Source organism: Ursus maritimus, unplaced genomic scaffold, assembly GCF_017311325.1.
Source record: "Ursus maritimus isolate PB19 unplaced genomic scaffold, ASM1731132v1 scaffold_16, whole genome shotgun sequence".
In the NCBI taxonomy this organism is placed as follows: Eukaryota; Metazoa; Chordata; class Mammalia; order Carnivora; family Ursidae; genus Ursus; species Ursus maritimus.
In genome coordinates this window covers 94,517-109,569 of record NW_024424008.1, presented here as the reverse complement: position 1 = coordinate 109,569, position 15,053 = coordinate 94,517, and the positions used below count along the sequence as shown (strand labels likewise).

Sequence of the window (15,053 nt, the reverse complement as noted above, 5' to 3'; positions counted from 1 at the left end):
ATTTATCCAGGTCAGCACCTGGTCTGTCTGGAGACATAGGAGAAGAGAGCACAGGAAAACCAGGAGTGATTCCTAACATGGTCAGCACGTCTGGAACCCTGTGTACCAGCGGGGGAGCAAGTGGCAAGTACAGCTAGTCAGGGAGGCAGAATCTATGCCACAGAAGATTTTACAGGCATTCAAAAGCCTTTGAATCTAAATAACATACTAGAAATTGCACAGTATGGATTTTAATCTTTCTCCTTTCCTAGAAAAAGGCATTTCTACATCCTTGAGAAGCAACTGAAGATTTCAGGCATCTTGTTTGAGGCTACATAATATATTGCAGTTCCCTGCTTGGCACAATATCAACCTGAATGATACAAATCTTAAATTTTACATCTAAGCCACAATACATTAGTTTTAGTGAAATAACAATTAGGAACACTCTCAAACAGAATCTCAAGTCACTTACTCTTTCTTTTTTTTTTTTTTTATTTTTATTGTTATGATATATTAGTCACCATACAGTACATCATTAGTTTTTGATGTAGTGTTCCATGATTCATTGTTTGGGAATAATACTCAGTGCTCCATGCAATAGGTGCCCTCCTTAATACCCTTCACCAGCTAGACCATCCCCCCACTCCCCTGCCCTCTAAAACCCTCAGTTTGTTTCCCGGAGTCCATAGTTCCTCATAGTTCTCTTCTCCCCCTCTATTATCCCCCCCTTCATTTTTCCCTTCCTTCTCCTAATGATCTCCCAGCTAGTCCTTATGTTCTACAAATAAGTGAAACCGTATGATAATTGTCTTTCTCTGCTTGACTTATTTCACTTAGCATAATCTCCTCCAGTTCCATCCACGTTGATGCAAATGTTGTGTAATCATCCTTTCTGATGACTGAGTAATACTCCATTGTATAACATCATTAGCCATCAGGGAAATTCAAATCAAAACCACACTGAAATACCACCTTACGCCAGTTAGAATGGCAAAAATTAACAAGGCAGGAAACAACAAATGTTAGAGAGGATGTGGAGAAAGAGGAACCCTCCTACACTGTTGGTGGGAATGCAAGTTGGTACAGCCACTTTGGAAAAGAGTGTGGAGTTTCCTCAAAAAGTTAAAAATTGAGCTACCCTATGACCCAGCAATTACACTACTGGGTATTTACCCCAAAGATACAGATGTAGTGAAAAGAAGGGCCATATGCACCCCAATGTTCATAGCAGCATTGTCCACAATAGCCAAACTGTGGAAGGAGCCAAGATGCCCTTCAACAGATGAATGGATAAAGAAGATGTGGTCAAAATATACGATGGAATATCACTTACTCTTTGAAATTCTTCATCAGATGAACCAGACTATTATTTTCAACATTGGCTCAGATAGTCATGAACAAGCATTGTTTCATAAGTCTATAAATAAAAAGAAAAAGCTGTGAAAATATACAGACCTCTGTATTTGATGATATTGAATTCACAGGAAAACACAGCTAAGAAGGAGTGAAAAGTGTTACCTGTAAGATTAAAAGAGAAAAAAGTATACTTAGGTATTTTTCTGTGAATTATATCACTTTATAAAGAAAGAAATATACTTTAAATAAATTTTATTAGTGTACATATAACTTGCATGCAAAATGATATGTAATTTCTTATTGAAGCATAAGTCAACATTGCTATTTTTCTAAAAATATTCTCTAATACATTTATGTTTTTAAAATTAAAAAATATGGCTTCCCAATTTACATTTCCATAAACAGTGCCTGGGGGGTCCTTTGTCTCCACATCCTCAGGAACACTTGTTGTGTCTTGTTTTTTGATTTTAGCCATTCTAACAGGTATGAGGTGATATCTCATTATGGTTTTGATTTATATTTCTCTGATGACAAGTGATGGTGAGCATCTTTTAATATGTCTGTTGGCCATCTGGTTGTCTTCTTTGGAAAAATGTCTATTCAGGTCCCCCAAACATTTCTTAATCAGATTGTTTGGAAAACAGCATTGAGGTTCCTCAAAAAGTTAAAAATAGAAATAACATGATCCAATAACTCCATTATTGGGTATCTACCCAGAGAAAATGAAAACACTAACTCAAAAAGATATATGCACCCCTATGTTTAGTGCAGCATTATTTATAATAGCCAACATATGGAAGCAGCCCAAGTGTCCATCAATAAATGAATGAATAAGGAAAATGTGGCATGTACACACACATACATGTGCGTGCGTGCACGCACACATGCACACACACACTAGAATATTACACAGCCTTAAAAAAGGATGAGGTCATGCCATTTGAGACAACATGGATGGACCTAGAGGGTTTTCTGTTAAGTGAAATAAGTCAGACTGAGAAAGACAAATACCGTATGATTCCACTCATAAATGGAATTTAAAAAAAGACATGAGTAAACAAACGAAAAGCAGAATCCGACCTATAAATGCGGAGAACAAACTGATGGTTGGCAGAGGGGAGGGGGCGTGGGGAGTTGGAAGAATGGGTGAAGGGGAAGGGTAGATACAGACTTCCCGTTATGGAATGAGTTAAGTCATAGGAATAAAAGGCACCGCATAAGGAATACTGTTAATGATACTGTAATACCAATGTAACAGGACAGATGGTAGCTATACTTGTGAACATAGCATAATGTGTAAACTTGTCAAATCACTAAGTTGTACACCTGAAACTAATGTAACATTGTGTGTCAACTATACTCAAAGAAAAAAAATATATAAGGTTCCTCACCTTCAAAGTTCTCCATTTTCAAAACTTTTCCTGAGAATCCATAAATTTGAATATCTTATGTTTACACTTTCACTGCTTAGAATTGAATGTGTATTATATCTCCTCTGTTAAACAGTAAATTTCCATGAGCTGTATTTTTCTCCTCAGGCTAACATTTTCCTGAATTGCTGATATTCCCTTTAATTCAGGTTCTTCTTAGGAAAGAGAGAAATCACTATCCATGATTCCTCTTAGTATCTGCTTCAATGTTTTATCCAGTCTCATTCAAAAGAAACAACTGGCTAAACATTACTTCAATTTAGATATGTTTAGTCAGATTGTTACTCCTTAAAAATAGAGACTATGCTTTCATTTTTCACTTTTTCAACACCAGTACTCCCATAGTGTTCGCCAAATGGTAATGCCCAAATTATGTAAGAAGAATATTTGCGAAGTTATGTAAAAATCAAGTTAATTCAATAAGCATGTATTAAATTAGCTATTATTAAGTACTATACTGGGTCTGTGCATGATATATCAATCCCAAAGCACACTGGCTATTTTCAAAAAGTTTTAAGTCAGTCAGGAAAGATGGACCTGATTGCCTATAAGACAATGATTTATTAATGGCACCTAAAGAAGGAAAAAAGCAACTAGAAGGGGAAAAGGCAGGTGAATATTTCATTCATAGACAGCAAAATGATCAAAGACAAAGGGCAAAGAATTTATTGTGTTTTTTCAAAAGAGAAACATTCCAGGGGAATGTTACTCTAACATGCACAATAACCTGTAGGTAGCCTGTTAAAATGCAAACTCCTGGTCTCCACCTAAAGCGTTTCTGACTTAGCTCCAGGGTGGGGTTGAGGATATTAAGTGGTTCTGATGCGCTGGTTTTGGACCAGAGTCAGTACAAAACAGAAAGTGGATGTCATATTACACATCAGTAGTGTAGAAGACAGATTATGAAGACCCATGGTAATGAGGATGCACTGGAAGATGAAGAACAAAAAAATTGTGTTCTGAAGTGGTGTTAAATGGAAATCGATTATTTCATTATCTGAAAAATTTTCAAAGCTCATTGTTGAGCATTTATAAGCTGCAGGAAGGTATTAAGAAAATATAAACAAGCCAATCTCCAAATATCAAAAAAGAAGCAGTCTGACATTTGGAATATGTCTACTCATACTTTCACAATGCATACGTGTGAGTGGGCATGTGCGTACATGAGTGTGTATATTCAAATGAAATATATACACAAACAATGATAAGTTCCCTCTAGACTAATCTATCTTTTCTCTTAACAATATATCATTTATATCTGTATCAGTATTTAGCTTGCTGCATGATACTTCATATTTTATTTAACCAATACCCTTAAGCAATTGTTTAAGAAGTTTCCAAATTTTCTTTGCAATGAATAATGATATCTTGAACATCATAATACATCTTTGCCCACTTTCCCCCATTAGATACATATTTTGAAGCACAAATCATTGGGTATTACATAATTAACTTTTAATACATTTATAAAAGGGACCTGAATAACTTTTAAGAATGAGGAAAGTATGCTTTTCATTTGATTTCTTCTTGTTTTTTATACTAATTCATGTTCTGTAGTCATGAATAGTCTATTTGGGGAAATAATAATCATTACCAATACATGGTAAGAATTACTGTAACTTAGGCTTTCCTACTGATGTAAATGATAACAGACATCCCTTGAATTGCTAACACCTTAGAGGTTCTAAGACTATTTAATCTGTAAAGTCAATTTACAATTTAAATATACATTTGTCCACTTTCTAGACATATTTTCACTGTGGTCCTATTCTGTGCAGCTGAAGCATTGGTAACAAGGCTAAAGGTACACTAGACAGAGTCCCTATTTCAAAAAATCCACAGTCTAGAACTTCGGTAAACAACAAGTTTTTACATCATCAGAATAGAATGAAAGCTCTTATAAACAGACTTTTTCAATTCCAATAAATAGCCAAATATGAGTCAGAGAGACTATGGAAAGAAAAGATATAATGAAAAATGCCTAAATGAGCTTCAAAGAGAATATTTTGAGCATAGCTTTGCGAATTTGCTTGGTCTTCACACTGTAGATTACGGGATTCATCACAGGAGGGATGAGCAGATAAACATTGGCAATGAGAGTATGCACAAGGGGAGGGGCATGCTTCCCAAATCTGTGCACCAGTGACAGGCTGATCATGGGGATGTAGAAGATGGCAACAGCACTTATGTGTGAAACACAAGTACCGAAGGCCTTTTTCCGCTCCTCTGGGGAGGCAATGCTGAGCACAGAGTGGATGATCAGAACATAGGAGAGGAGGATCAAGACAGAGTCTATGCCAGCAGTAGAGATGACAATGGCCAAACCAAATGCACTGTTGATCTTGGTGTCTGTACATGAAAGCTTCATCACATCAGGGTGGAAACAATATGAATGGTGCAGAACATGGCTACGGCAGAAGGACAGACGCTTTAGAAGTAGGAGTAAAGACACTAGAGGCATTGTCCCCCTAATAACAATGGCAAAGCCCACTTTGATGATCCTTGAACTGGTTAAGATTGTAGCATACCTCAATGGGTTACAGATGGCAATGAAGCGGTCAAAGGCCATTGCCAGGAGTACTGAGGACTCCATGAATGTGAAACCATGGATAAAGAACATCTGGCCAATGCAGGCATCAAAACTGATTTCTCGAGCATTGAACCAGAAAATACACAGCATGGTGACCAATGTGGAAAGGCACAGCCCTAGGTCTGTGAAGGACAGCATGCAGAGGAAATAGTACATGGGTTCATGGAGGCTCGACTCAGTGAGGATGACAAACAAGATCATGCCATTCCCAGAGATGGCAATGGCATAGAGACAACAAAAAGGGATGGAGAGCCAGGCATGGTAAGTTTCAAAACCAGGGATGCCAGTAAGAAAGAAGACTGCAGGGTGGAAAATGCTCTGATTGAAGGATGGCATGATGAATGAAGACAGCAGGTTTCCCTGGAGGAAAGCACCATATCCTGTAAAGTAGGCAAGAAAGACATTTTCACTCTCTTCTACATATCCTACAATTTAGGATTGCTAGTGAGCCTTGTCTTGTCTTCCCATGGAAGTGCATACCCAGTTATCCTTTTCCTAGATTTAGAATTGATCTTGCATGAACTAGGAAAAGAGACAGAACATTAAATTGTAGGAGGACACCTGGGTTTTAGCGAGAGAAACATGTTATATCTAGGCTTCAGTATATTTCTATATATATATATAGAGAGAGAGAGAGAGAGAGAGAGAGAAAGAGAGAGAGAGAGAGAGGTTAGAGTAGATAATGGTAGAATATTTTCCAGTTCTATGATTCCATGTACAACATGGAGAGACAGGACATTTCTGTGCAACCCTGTGACAAAACAAAAGGCAATTCATCCTGTTTTTCTTCACTTCTCAGTTGCCCTTAAAAAGTCCACTAAGACTTATAAGTCCTTAGGCACCCAAAGAAAATAGGATCATAAAGATAATATTAAATATTTTCTAGAAAAATATCACTGATTAAATTAATGCACAACAGCTATTAATGAAAACGAACTACTATAGAAGAACAAATTCAATCTGGCAAATAGACTACAATGGGTGACAGTTGATAAAATTATTTCATTATACAGGTAGTAGCCATGAATCTGGTGCTGTTTAAGGGAAATTCTCCCTGAAGAAATATGGCCCAAAGTTAACCTTACAAGAACAAAGGAACTAATTGCAAGCTAACAGGTAATAATTGGAGCAGAATTACCTGATTAAGATTCTTAATATTCCATTATTGCAAAGGGATAAGGAAATGCGTGGAAGGTTTGGGGGTGTGGTCCCTCAGAAACCCTAATGAGTCTGGATTCATCTCCATTCAAATGACGGATGATGACTATGAACCATCTCCTGTCGGAGGATATGAGCGTGTGGTCACCCAGATCAAGACATCTGCAGGATCAAAGAAGTTCCTCTATACTGATTCTTGTCCTAAGTTTCCGACACCTTATTTTTATCTACAAAAATAATGCTTGATTTTTAAGATAGGTGCTCCTCTTTTATTCATTCATGTATGTATTTGCTCAACAAATATTTAAATATCTACAAAATGTCAGTGTGTGCAGTGGACAGAATTATAATTAGACCTGGTACTCCAGAAGGTCTGTTCATAACTCTGGGAAAGAACATATCTAAGTGTAAGTCAACCTGGTGAGTTTCATTCTAACCGTTATATGAACAGGCACTGGCTTTGGCCAGAGTGGGAATAATTCATTACATGAGATGTGATGAAGACAGCATCTGAAGAGAAGAAAAGAGAAAAATGTTCAATATAGGAAGCTCTTAAGAACTCAAACGCACACAAAAAATAATGATGTACTATATGTTTGCTAATTGAACATAATAATAATAATAATAATAATAATAATAAAAGAAAATTTGAATTGAGGGGCAATGTATAACAAAACAAGATCCATGAGTTTTGTTTCAATGCCTGCACCTCAGTTGGAAGACAAACCTGACTTTTTCACCTGTGACTTACAAGCAAGAATTGGAATATGCACTTACCTTTGCTTTCCCAACAAAGGGACTCCTGACTTGATAATAAGGCTTACAAGTTTTCTAAATGATGGCTGGTTTAAAGTCACAGGAGCAGTGAAAAGGAGGTCAGAGGAAAGAGCCCTGGAGAATAGCAGTATTTTCAAAAAAGACAGAAGCAGCACCTAGTGATGAGACTGCAGAGGCGTGGCACTAAGGTGAAACCCCCAGGAAAGAAAACACAAGGCTCTCATCAGTTTTTCTCAGACCTCTCATCTCAGAGCCAGGAAAAGTGCCTGACACAATGGTTTCTAAGAGTATCTGTTCAGTAAATGAATTCATTGTATCCGATAATAGTAATAGACCCTAGACACTTAATATCAGGCATATATTGTGACTCCTGACAGCCCCTTCAAATTATGAATAAATTCATAACCACATTGGCATATTTTAAAATAGGAGATCAGCTAACATTTTTCTGATTAATCTAGTATTCATCCTTGGTACTACGACTTTGCTCGAAGACAGACCTGGTGATAAAAATACATTTTTCTATGTGAAGTTGTAAGGACCTTTAAATCATATCCTCTTTATTTTGAATATAAGAAAGCAGGCTCTCAAGTTAATGCTCTTTTTATTATAGTTAAATAAAGTAAGAAGTATCTAAACTAGCCTTCTGTGTAATAACAATAGTGATAATGTATTAAATGCCTACTATGTAACAAACAATTTACTTCATTGTATCTCTTTCTCTGAATCCTCTTTCCACTGATTTGCATGCTTCTAATGGTCTCTTTTTTCAAAGGGAAACAGAGTAGGACTATTCTAATGCAGGGAACTCCATTAGTAAAGCTTGTGGGAAAAGAATAGCTTTTTTTTCTTTTTAATTCTATGAGTATTAACCCCCCTAGGGTCTTCTTTCACTGAAACTAATGAGCAAGTATTAAATAACTATTCAGGGAAAGATATATTTAAATGTCTCTTTCTCCCCAATGGAGAATTCTTCCAAGACAAGACAAGGGCTTGTATGACTTACACATCCTTATAACCAGACTACCAAGAACATACAGACTGCCCGCCCCCACTACAAAGCTTTGTATCCATCACTATCACAACACGCACTAGGTCTTATGAGCTCCTTTTTACAGATGAGAAAAACTGAAGCTAAGATTAGAAAACTGAGGCTCAGAGGAATCATGTACTTTCTCACATTTATCCAACATGACAATGGCAAATCCAAGAATTAAACTCTGTTCTCTCTGACTTCAAATTCCATGCTTTGTCACTACTTATTTAAAAGGAATTTTTTTATTAATAATATTTTTTATTATATTATGTTAGTCACCATACAGTACATCCCTAGTTTTTGATGTAAAGTTCCATGATTCATTACTTGCATATAACACCCAGTGCACCATGCAATAAAAAATAAATAAGTAAATAAAAATAAAAATTAAAAAAATAAAAGGAATTTAATTTTTAAAATATGTTGAATGAATGAACACATGCTCATAACTTCATGACTTTAATGTATATCTTATTACATTATTTTTAAATTGATATAATACATGAATATATATATGAAACTGTTGAATATGTACTACCAAGTTCACCAGTTTTCTCTGACCTGTTGGTTTCATAAACTATCTGAAGACAGTACCATCCTTGATGTATTCAGAAAAGATTTCAATGCACTAAAACACTGACCTCATGCAAAGAAGAAATCTTGAGTCTGGAAAGGAAGGTCATTTGCTCCTATGCCCTGTTCTTTAAAGAGTCATCCCAGGCAGTAGCAGACAGTCTTTTAAAGCCAGAGAGAGAGAGAGATATCTCAACCTCACAAACTTATGGGCAGAAAGATCCTTCTGTCCTAAGGCTAGGGAAACACTCCCTGATCAGTCCCGTCCCCTTAAACCATTGCCAAGGGAGTTCTCTTCGGCTAAGAAAACTCACAGAGAATACTCAGGTATCAGCTCTCAGAAAAGCAGCCTTTATAAGGGGCCCAGAAGCTGCCTGGTAAGATCCACATTTTCCCAAGTGAAAATCAAATTCCTAGGAGAGAACTCTATACACCTGTGTTCCATTAACCCTTTGTGCCCTGAAAAACAGGCCATAAAGGGCAATTTCTTTGCAGTCTAGCTTCACTTTTACTGCGACAAAGAAAAGTCCTGGAGATTCCAGGAGTCCAGTTCTCATTCAAGAGCTTTCTGACCCCTGAACAGCTTGCTATAAAGTCAAAGCTTTGCACAGGGTAAAAGTAAGAGAGAAGCACCATTTAATGGATCACCCATGAGTTTGCTCACCAGGCTTTTGCCAGTGTCACAGAAATCATAAGACATTGAACCAGGTAGCAAAGGAGTTGCTGAATAACTATACTCACTGAGGCTAGTGCAATAGGATTTAGTTCAGAGCCCATGACTGTTCCTGGGCATTCAGAGTATCTTGGGAGTGTGGCTAACTTGTACATAGGCATACAAAATGATAACTTAAAAGAAAGTGATCCAGCAAACAAGCATATGAGAAGAGGCCCCGCATCACATGTCTTTAGGGTAGTGCAAATTAAAACAATAATGACTTTCCAATGGCCAAAATCCAGAACACTGACAACACTGCCAACTCCTGGCAAGGAAGTAGAGCAACAAGAGCTCGCATTCATTGCTGGTGGAAATACAAAATGGTACAGACACCTTAGAAGACAGTTTGGCAGTTTCTTGTAAAAGTAAACATATTCTTACCATACAATCCAGCAATTGCATTCCTTATATCCTCAAAGAAGTTGAAAACATATCTACACAAAAAATGTGCGTGGATATTTATAGTAGCTTTTATTCATAATTGTCAGAATTTGGGAGCAACCAAGATGTCTTTGAGTAGGTGTGTCTAAATAAAGTATGATATATCCACAAAACGGAATACTGTCACTGCTAAAAAGAAATTAGCTACTAAGCCATGAAAAGTCACGACGGAACCCTAAATACATATTAAGTGAAAGAAGCCAGTTAGAAAAGACAACATACTGTATAATTCCAACTATGTAACGTTCTGGAAAAGGCAAACTATGCAGACAGTAAAAAGACCAGTGGCTTGCCTGGGGCTGGGGAAGAGTGAGGAATTACTAGGCGGGGCACTATAAGGATTTTTAGGGCAGTGAAACTACTCCATATGATACTATAATGGTGAATACATGGTCGTTATAAATTTGTCCAAACCCATGGAATGCACAATACCAAGAGTGAACCCTAATACAAACTATGGGCTTCAAGTGATAATGATGTGTCAGTGAAGGTTCATCAATTGTAACTAATAAACCACGCTGGTGGGGGAGACTATGGATCTGTGGGCACAGGAGATATAGGGGAAATCTCTGTCCCTTCCACTCAATTTGCTGTGAACTTAAACTTCTCTAAAGAACTGGATGTTATACACAACTGATAAATTATTGAACACTGCCCCTGAAATTAATGATGTACTATACGTTGGCTAATTGAATTTAAATAAAATTTTTTAAAAAAGGATAGTCTATTAAAAAAAATAAGAAGCAACTAAGAAAGAATACAAAACTTTGTGAGTCCCTTGTATATCCCTTGCAATCTTACAAAGGCACTAGGCTGCTCTGATAATGGGTCTGAAACTGACACTAACACGTTCACCTCTGTGGTAGAGACATTAACCATGTTTGGCAGACAGCTTCTGTTAAAACTGTGGATACTCGTAAGTGGCCTTCAACCTTTGGCCATTAATACAGCCTTAGACAATTAGTGGCAAATTGAGAGGGCTGGCAGTTTCAAGAACAGCAACTAATTAAACATGCTTCTTGGCATAAAAAGCTATGCCAAGAGGACATTGCCTTGCAAAGGTCTGCTATATGGAAAGAAAGAATGAGCCTTTATTGTCATTAGCATTGCCACAGAGGCCTTAATTATCCTGTTTAATTTTTTTTTCTTCTGTCACAAGATTCTAGATCCCCAGGAAAGTCTGGGAAGACACAGTTCTTTCCAGGAGTTAATCCAAAACCTGATAAAATATGCTATCCGTTTAGGTATCTTCGGGACTAATAGAAACAGTCTTCCCACAGAAAGCATTTCAACAGGTGGGGCAGACCTTTCCGCAGCCCTGGATAAGTTTGCCATGAAATGACTGAGACTCAGTGGGGGAAAAACGCACAATTCAAACAGATATTCCCAAGATACAGAAGCAAAGGGGGATACCCAGGCTATTACAGGGATATGTATGTGAAAACCTTGCTGGCCATGCTAAGGATTCCAATCTAAAGAGCACTGCACTGGTCCATGAACGAGGCTTCAGGAGGTGGTATATTGTTAGGAGAACCTCTGGTTCTTTTCCAGGGCAAACTGAGGGATTTAAACCATTCAACAACCCAAGTTTAATGATTAGCGGATACACAAACAAAGGACATAATGGCCAGTGTTCATTCTGTTGATAGAGTATCTCTTCTAATTGGCCTCTCCCGGGGCTTGAATATTTTGAATACCTTCTCTGCATTCACCTATCCATTTAGACTTGACAGACATTGGTTAAAATCAAAGTATTTAAAACCAGATAGCCAGGCTCCAAAGCTCAGCTCTGTCACCAAAAGTGTGACCTTGGGTCAATTATGTAACCACTTCACTTCCATTTCTTCATTTTTACGTGGGGAAAATAATTATATCTGCTTCATAGATTTACTTATTGTAATAAACAAAGTGACCCAATATCAATCCAAAGAAAAAGCACAGTACACTTTGTACTCACTCATAACAGGCTATTAACAACTGTGAATATTTATTGTCATTGCTTGCCATTACAATTATTTCTTCATTAATATAGCAATCTTAATAAATTATTGTTTAGTGACTGATACGTGCCAGATACTATGCTCCAGATACCAAGAGAAGGTGTAGTCTCTACCCTCAAGGAGTTCACATTTCTGACAGGTAAGACAGCCACCATAGTAAAACAGATCTGATTAGGACATCACCCTGCTTCCAATCTTTTGGCTTTTCAGTTCCCTAAGGAATCTGGCTTTCCAGGCCTTTTGGCTCTAACCTGAAAGCACTGTCTTTCCACTCTCTCTGCTTTAACCCTGTTGAATTTATCTTCAACTCCCTAAACAAAGCCCGCCTTTGCTCACCTCTGAGCTTGTTGTCCAAGGCACTATTAAGCTGTTTACCGATTCCTAAGTTCTGCATCAAATATAATTCAAAAAAGACTTTATTTTTTATTAACATAAAGTTTACATTTATATTAAAATTAAAATAACTTGTTTTAAGATTTTATGATTTCAAAATTAAAGATAAATTAACGGAAGCTGAATATTGTGGAGTGCTTTGTTTTCCTTTGTTGTTGTTTTGTTTTGTGTCTGTGTTTTTTTAGCTCTCTTCCATTATAGTTCCCCAATATTATGTTCAGTCTGCCTATGGGATAAAACACCACAGCTGTTGACCATGCCCGCAACATCTCCCTAACCTTCTATCATCTCCTGACGCTACCCTCTATGCTACTATTCTCATCCCTAGCTGCCTTCAGGAAGTCCTTCTTATTTCCTTAGATCTCACTTTAGCAATTGTATTTGGTGAGCCTCCCTTGACCGTACGGTGCAAGTTCTCAACATCCATGTGATCTACATCGGTGCTTCTCAAACTCGAATGTCACATAAGTCCCTTAGGTATCTTGCAAAAATGCAGATTATGACTCTGTACATCTGATATTCTGCATTTCTCACAAGCTTCCAGGCGATGCCAATACTATTGGTTCTTTAGTAACAGAAATCTCTTATTAATTTTCCTCCTTTAGAGTAACCATAACACAGTATTGTAATTTCCCACATACTTATTGTATCCTCCACCAAACTCTGTAGCATCTGGGGCGATAGCCATTGTGTTCACTGTTATACCCTCAAATCTTACTCAATAACAGACATATGGTATCCATACAATATTTTTGTAATGATAAATGAATGCATGAAGAACGCTGATGGAAGCATGTACAAGACATGATGAGAGCAGAGAGGAAAGCGATAAATAGGAATAATAGGAATAGCCAGAAGAAGATGATAGAGAGAGGAAAGGAAGAGCTACATTTCTTTACCCACTAAAATTGAATGGTCAATGTTGGCCGAATCAAGAGGGTAGAACTACTGATAATTCAACATGACTGAATCCAGCAGAAGAGAATGAGACTTTCACCAGACCCTGGAGGGCCAGTAAGAGTTGTAGGAACTTAATATTTTTTGTAAAGAGTAGATAGTTTCTAAACACAAGTACTGATGCAGTAACCAGTTTTTGTTGTTATTGTTATTCTTTGCTTGCTTTTAGGTTTGCTTCTACAATTTGGGTATATGAACCCTAGATTATCGGATTTGCCTCTGGCCTCTTGCTCCTGAAACAGACTATTTTAGAAACTACACTGTTTACTGCCTTAGAAAACTCTCAGTTCTGAATTCTGTTTTCCCATTTCCTGATTCAGGATAACCATCCACATCAGCTGCTCCATGTGTGAATTTTAAAATCATATCCTTTGACTAGAGAAAATACTTTACTTATTTCCATGCCATTGAGAATTTTTGTTACCTACATTTTTTACTACTGTGGATAATACTGCAATAAATGTTACTCTATATAAAAAGTGGCCTGTATCTCTGGATTAATTTCTAGAAATAGAATATAATGGACTTTTTAAGCCAACAATATACTGGAAAATATACTTCCAGAAAGTTCATACCAATACTATAAAACAGTGCTTAGTCCACAATAACACAGCAACGTAACACTGTGTATTATAAGTTTCTTAAAAATTTGCTAATTTGGGGGCACCTGGGTGGCACAGTCGATTAAGCATCTGCCTTCGGCTTAGGTCATGATCCCAGAGTCCTGGGATCAGGCCCTTGTCGGGCTCCCTCTCAGTGAGGAGTCTGCTTCTTCCTCTCACTCTCCCTCTGTGCTCTCTCTCTCTCAAATAAATAAAATCTTTAAAAAATTTGCTAATTTGACAGGCAAGGATATTTTATTGTTCACTGTAGTAAAATATTGACATTCAATAAATAACATTTATTGCAAGTCCCTAATGGCACATTTTTTTCTTGTTTCTAATTCTGTTCTTCCTGTTTGGGTTAACAAGTTTGGAAAACATTAATATAAAGTCCACTGATGTCACAGACTGCAGAATGTTTCCCAGGTTCAATAGTATGGATATTGACAGACTGATAATGGCATATTCCTGTTGCTAAGTGATTTTATTGAGGGGCATTTTGCTCAGACTTTCAGAAGGTTGAATTGAATTACCAGCTACTGTTCTGCTGGGCTGGCATGAGAGTAGGGCAGTGAGAAGGACCAGACTTTGAGAGTATGAGTACAATGTGTGCCAGTGCTCTACCACTATGCACACCTGTTCCATGCGCGTGCACCAAGCTCTGGCTCAGAGAATACTAAAATATTATAACTCTAGTGCTGTGAGAAAAAGTAACATTCTTTTGGCCAGGGGATAAATAAACATAATCCCCAAGAAGTTTCTGAGACTAATGGGAATGTGGTCACTGCCCTAGAATTTGCCCAGACTAGTAGAGAAAATGTTTCCAACGGTCTCAAGAAGTTCACCATGAGAAGATATAACAGGCCAACCTTCATATGCAAAATATAAGCATACACAGGTGACAGCATGTTAACATCCAGGCTAGCACATAAGCATGCATACATGCTTGTGCTAGAACAATTTGAATTGGAATTACTGGTAGATGAATGGTCATGTGAAGATTCTCTAGAGAATGAGTTTTAAAACCTAAAAGGGTCTGCAAT

The 15,053-nt window shown here is 37.3% G+C and overlaps 1 protein-coding gene across 1 annotated transcript; it reads right to left on the bottom strand.

Annotated features, from left to right (window-relative positions):
• Positions 1-4,749: 4,749 nt before the first annotated feature.
• LOC103681201 (olfactory receptor 51F2-like) lies at positions 4,750-5,694 on the bottom strand. The gene has a single exon (XM_008710734.1). It carries the CDS (start codon positions 5,692-5,694, stop codon positions 4,750-4,752), a length of 945 nt encoding a protein of 314 aa, XP_008708956.1.
• Between the last annotated feature and the right edge of the window lie 9,359 nt (positions 5,695-15,053).

What these genes read in the sequence shown, in the direction of transcription:
- LOC103681201 (XM_008710734.1), bottom strand. Translation starts at nt 5,694, where the DNA reads ATGCCATCCTTCAATCAGAGCATTTTCCACCCTGCAGTCTTCTTTCTT.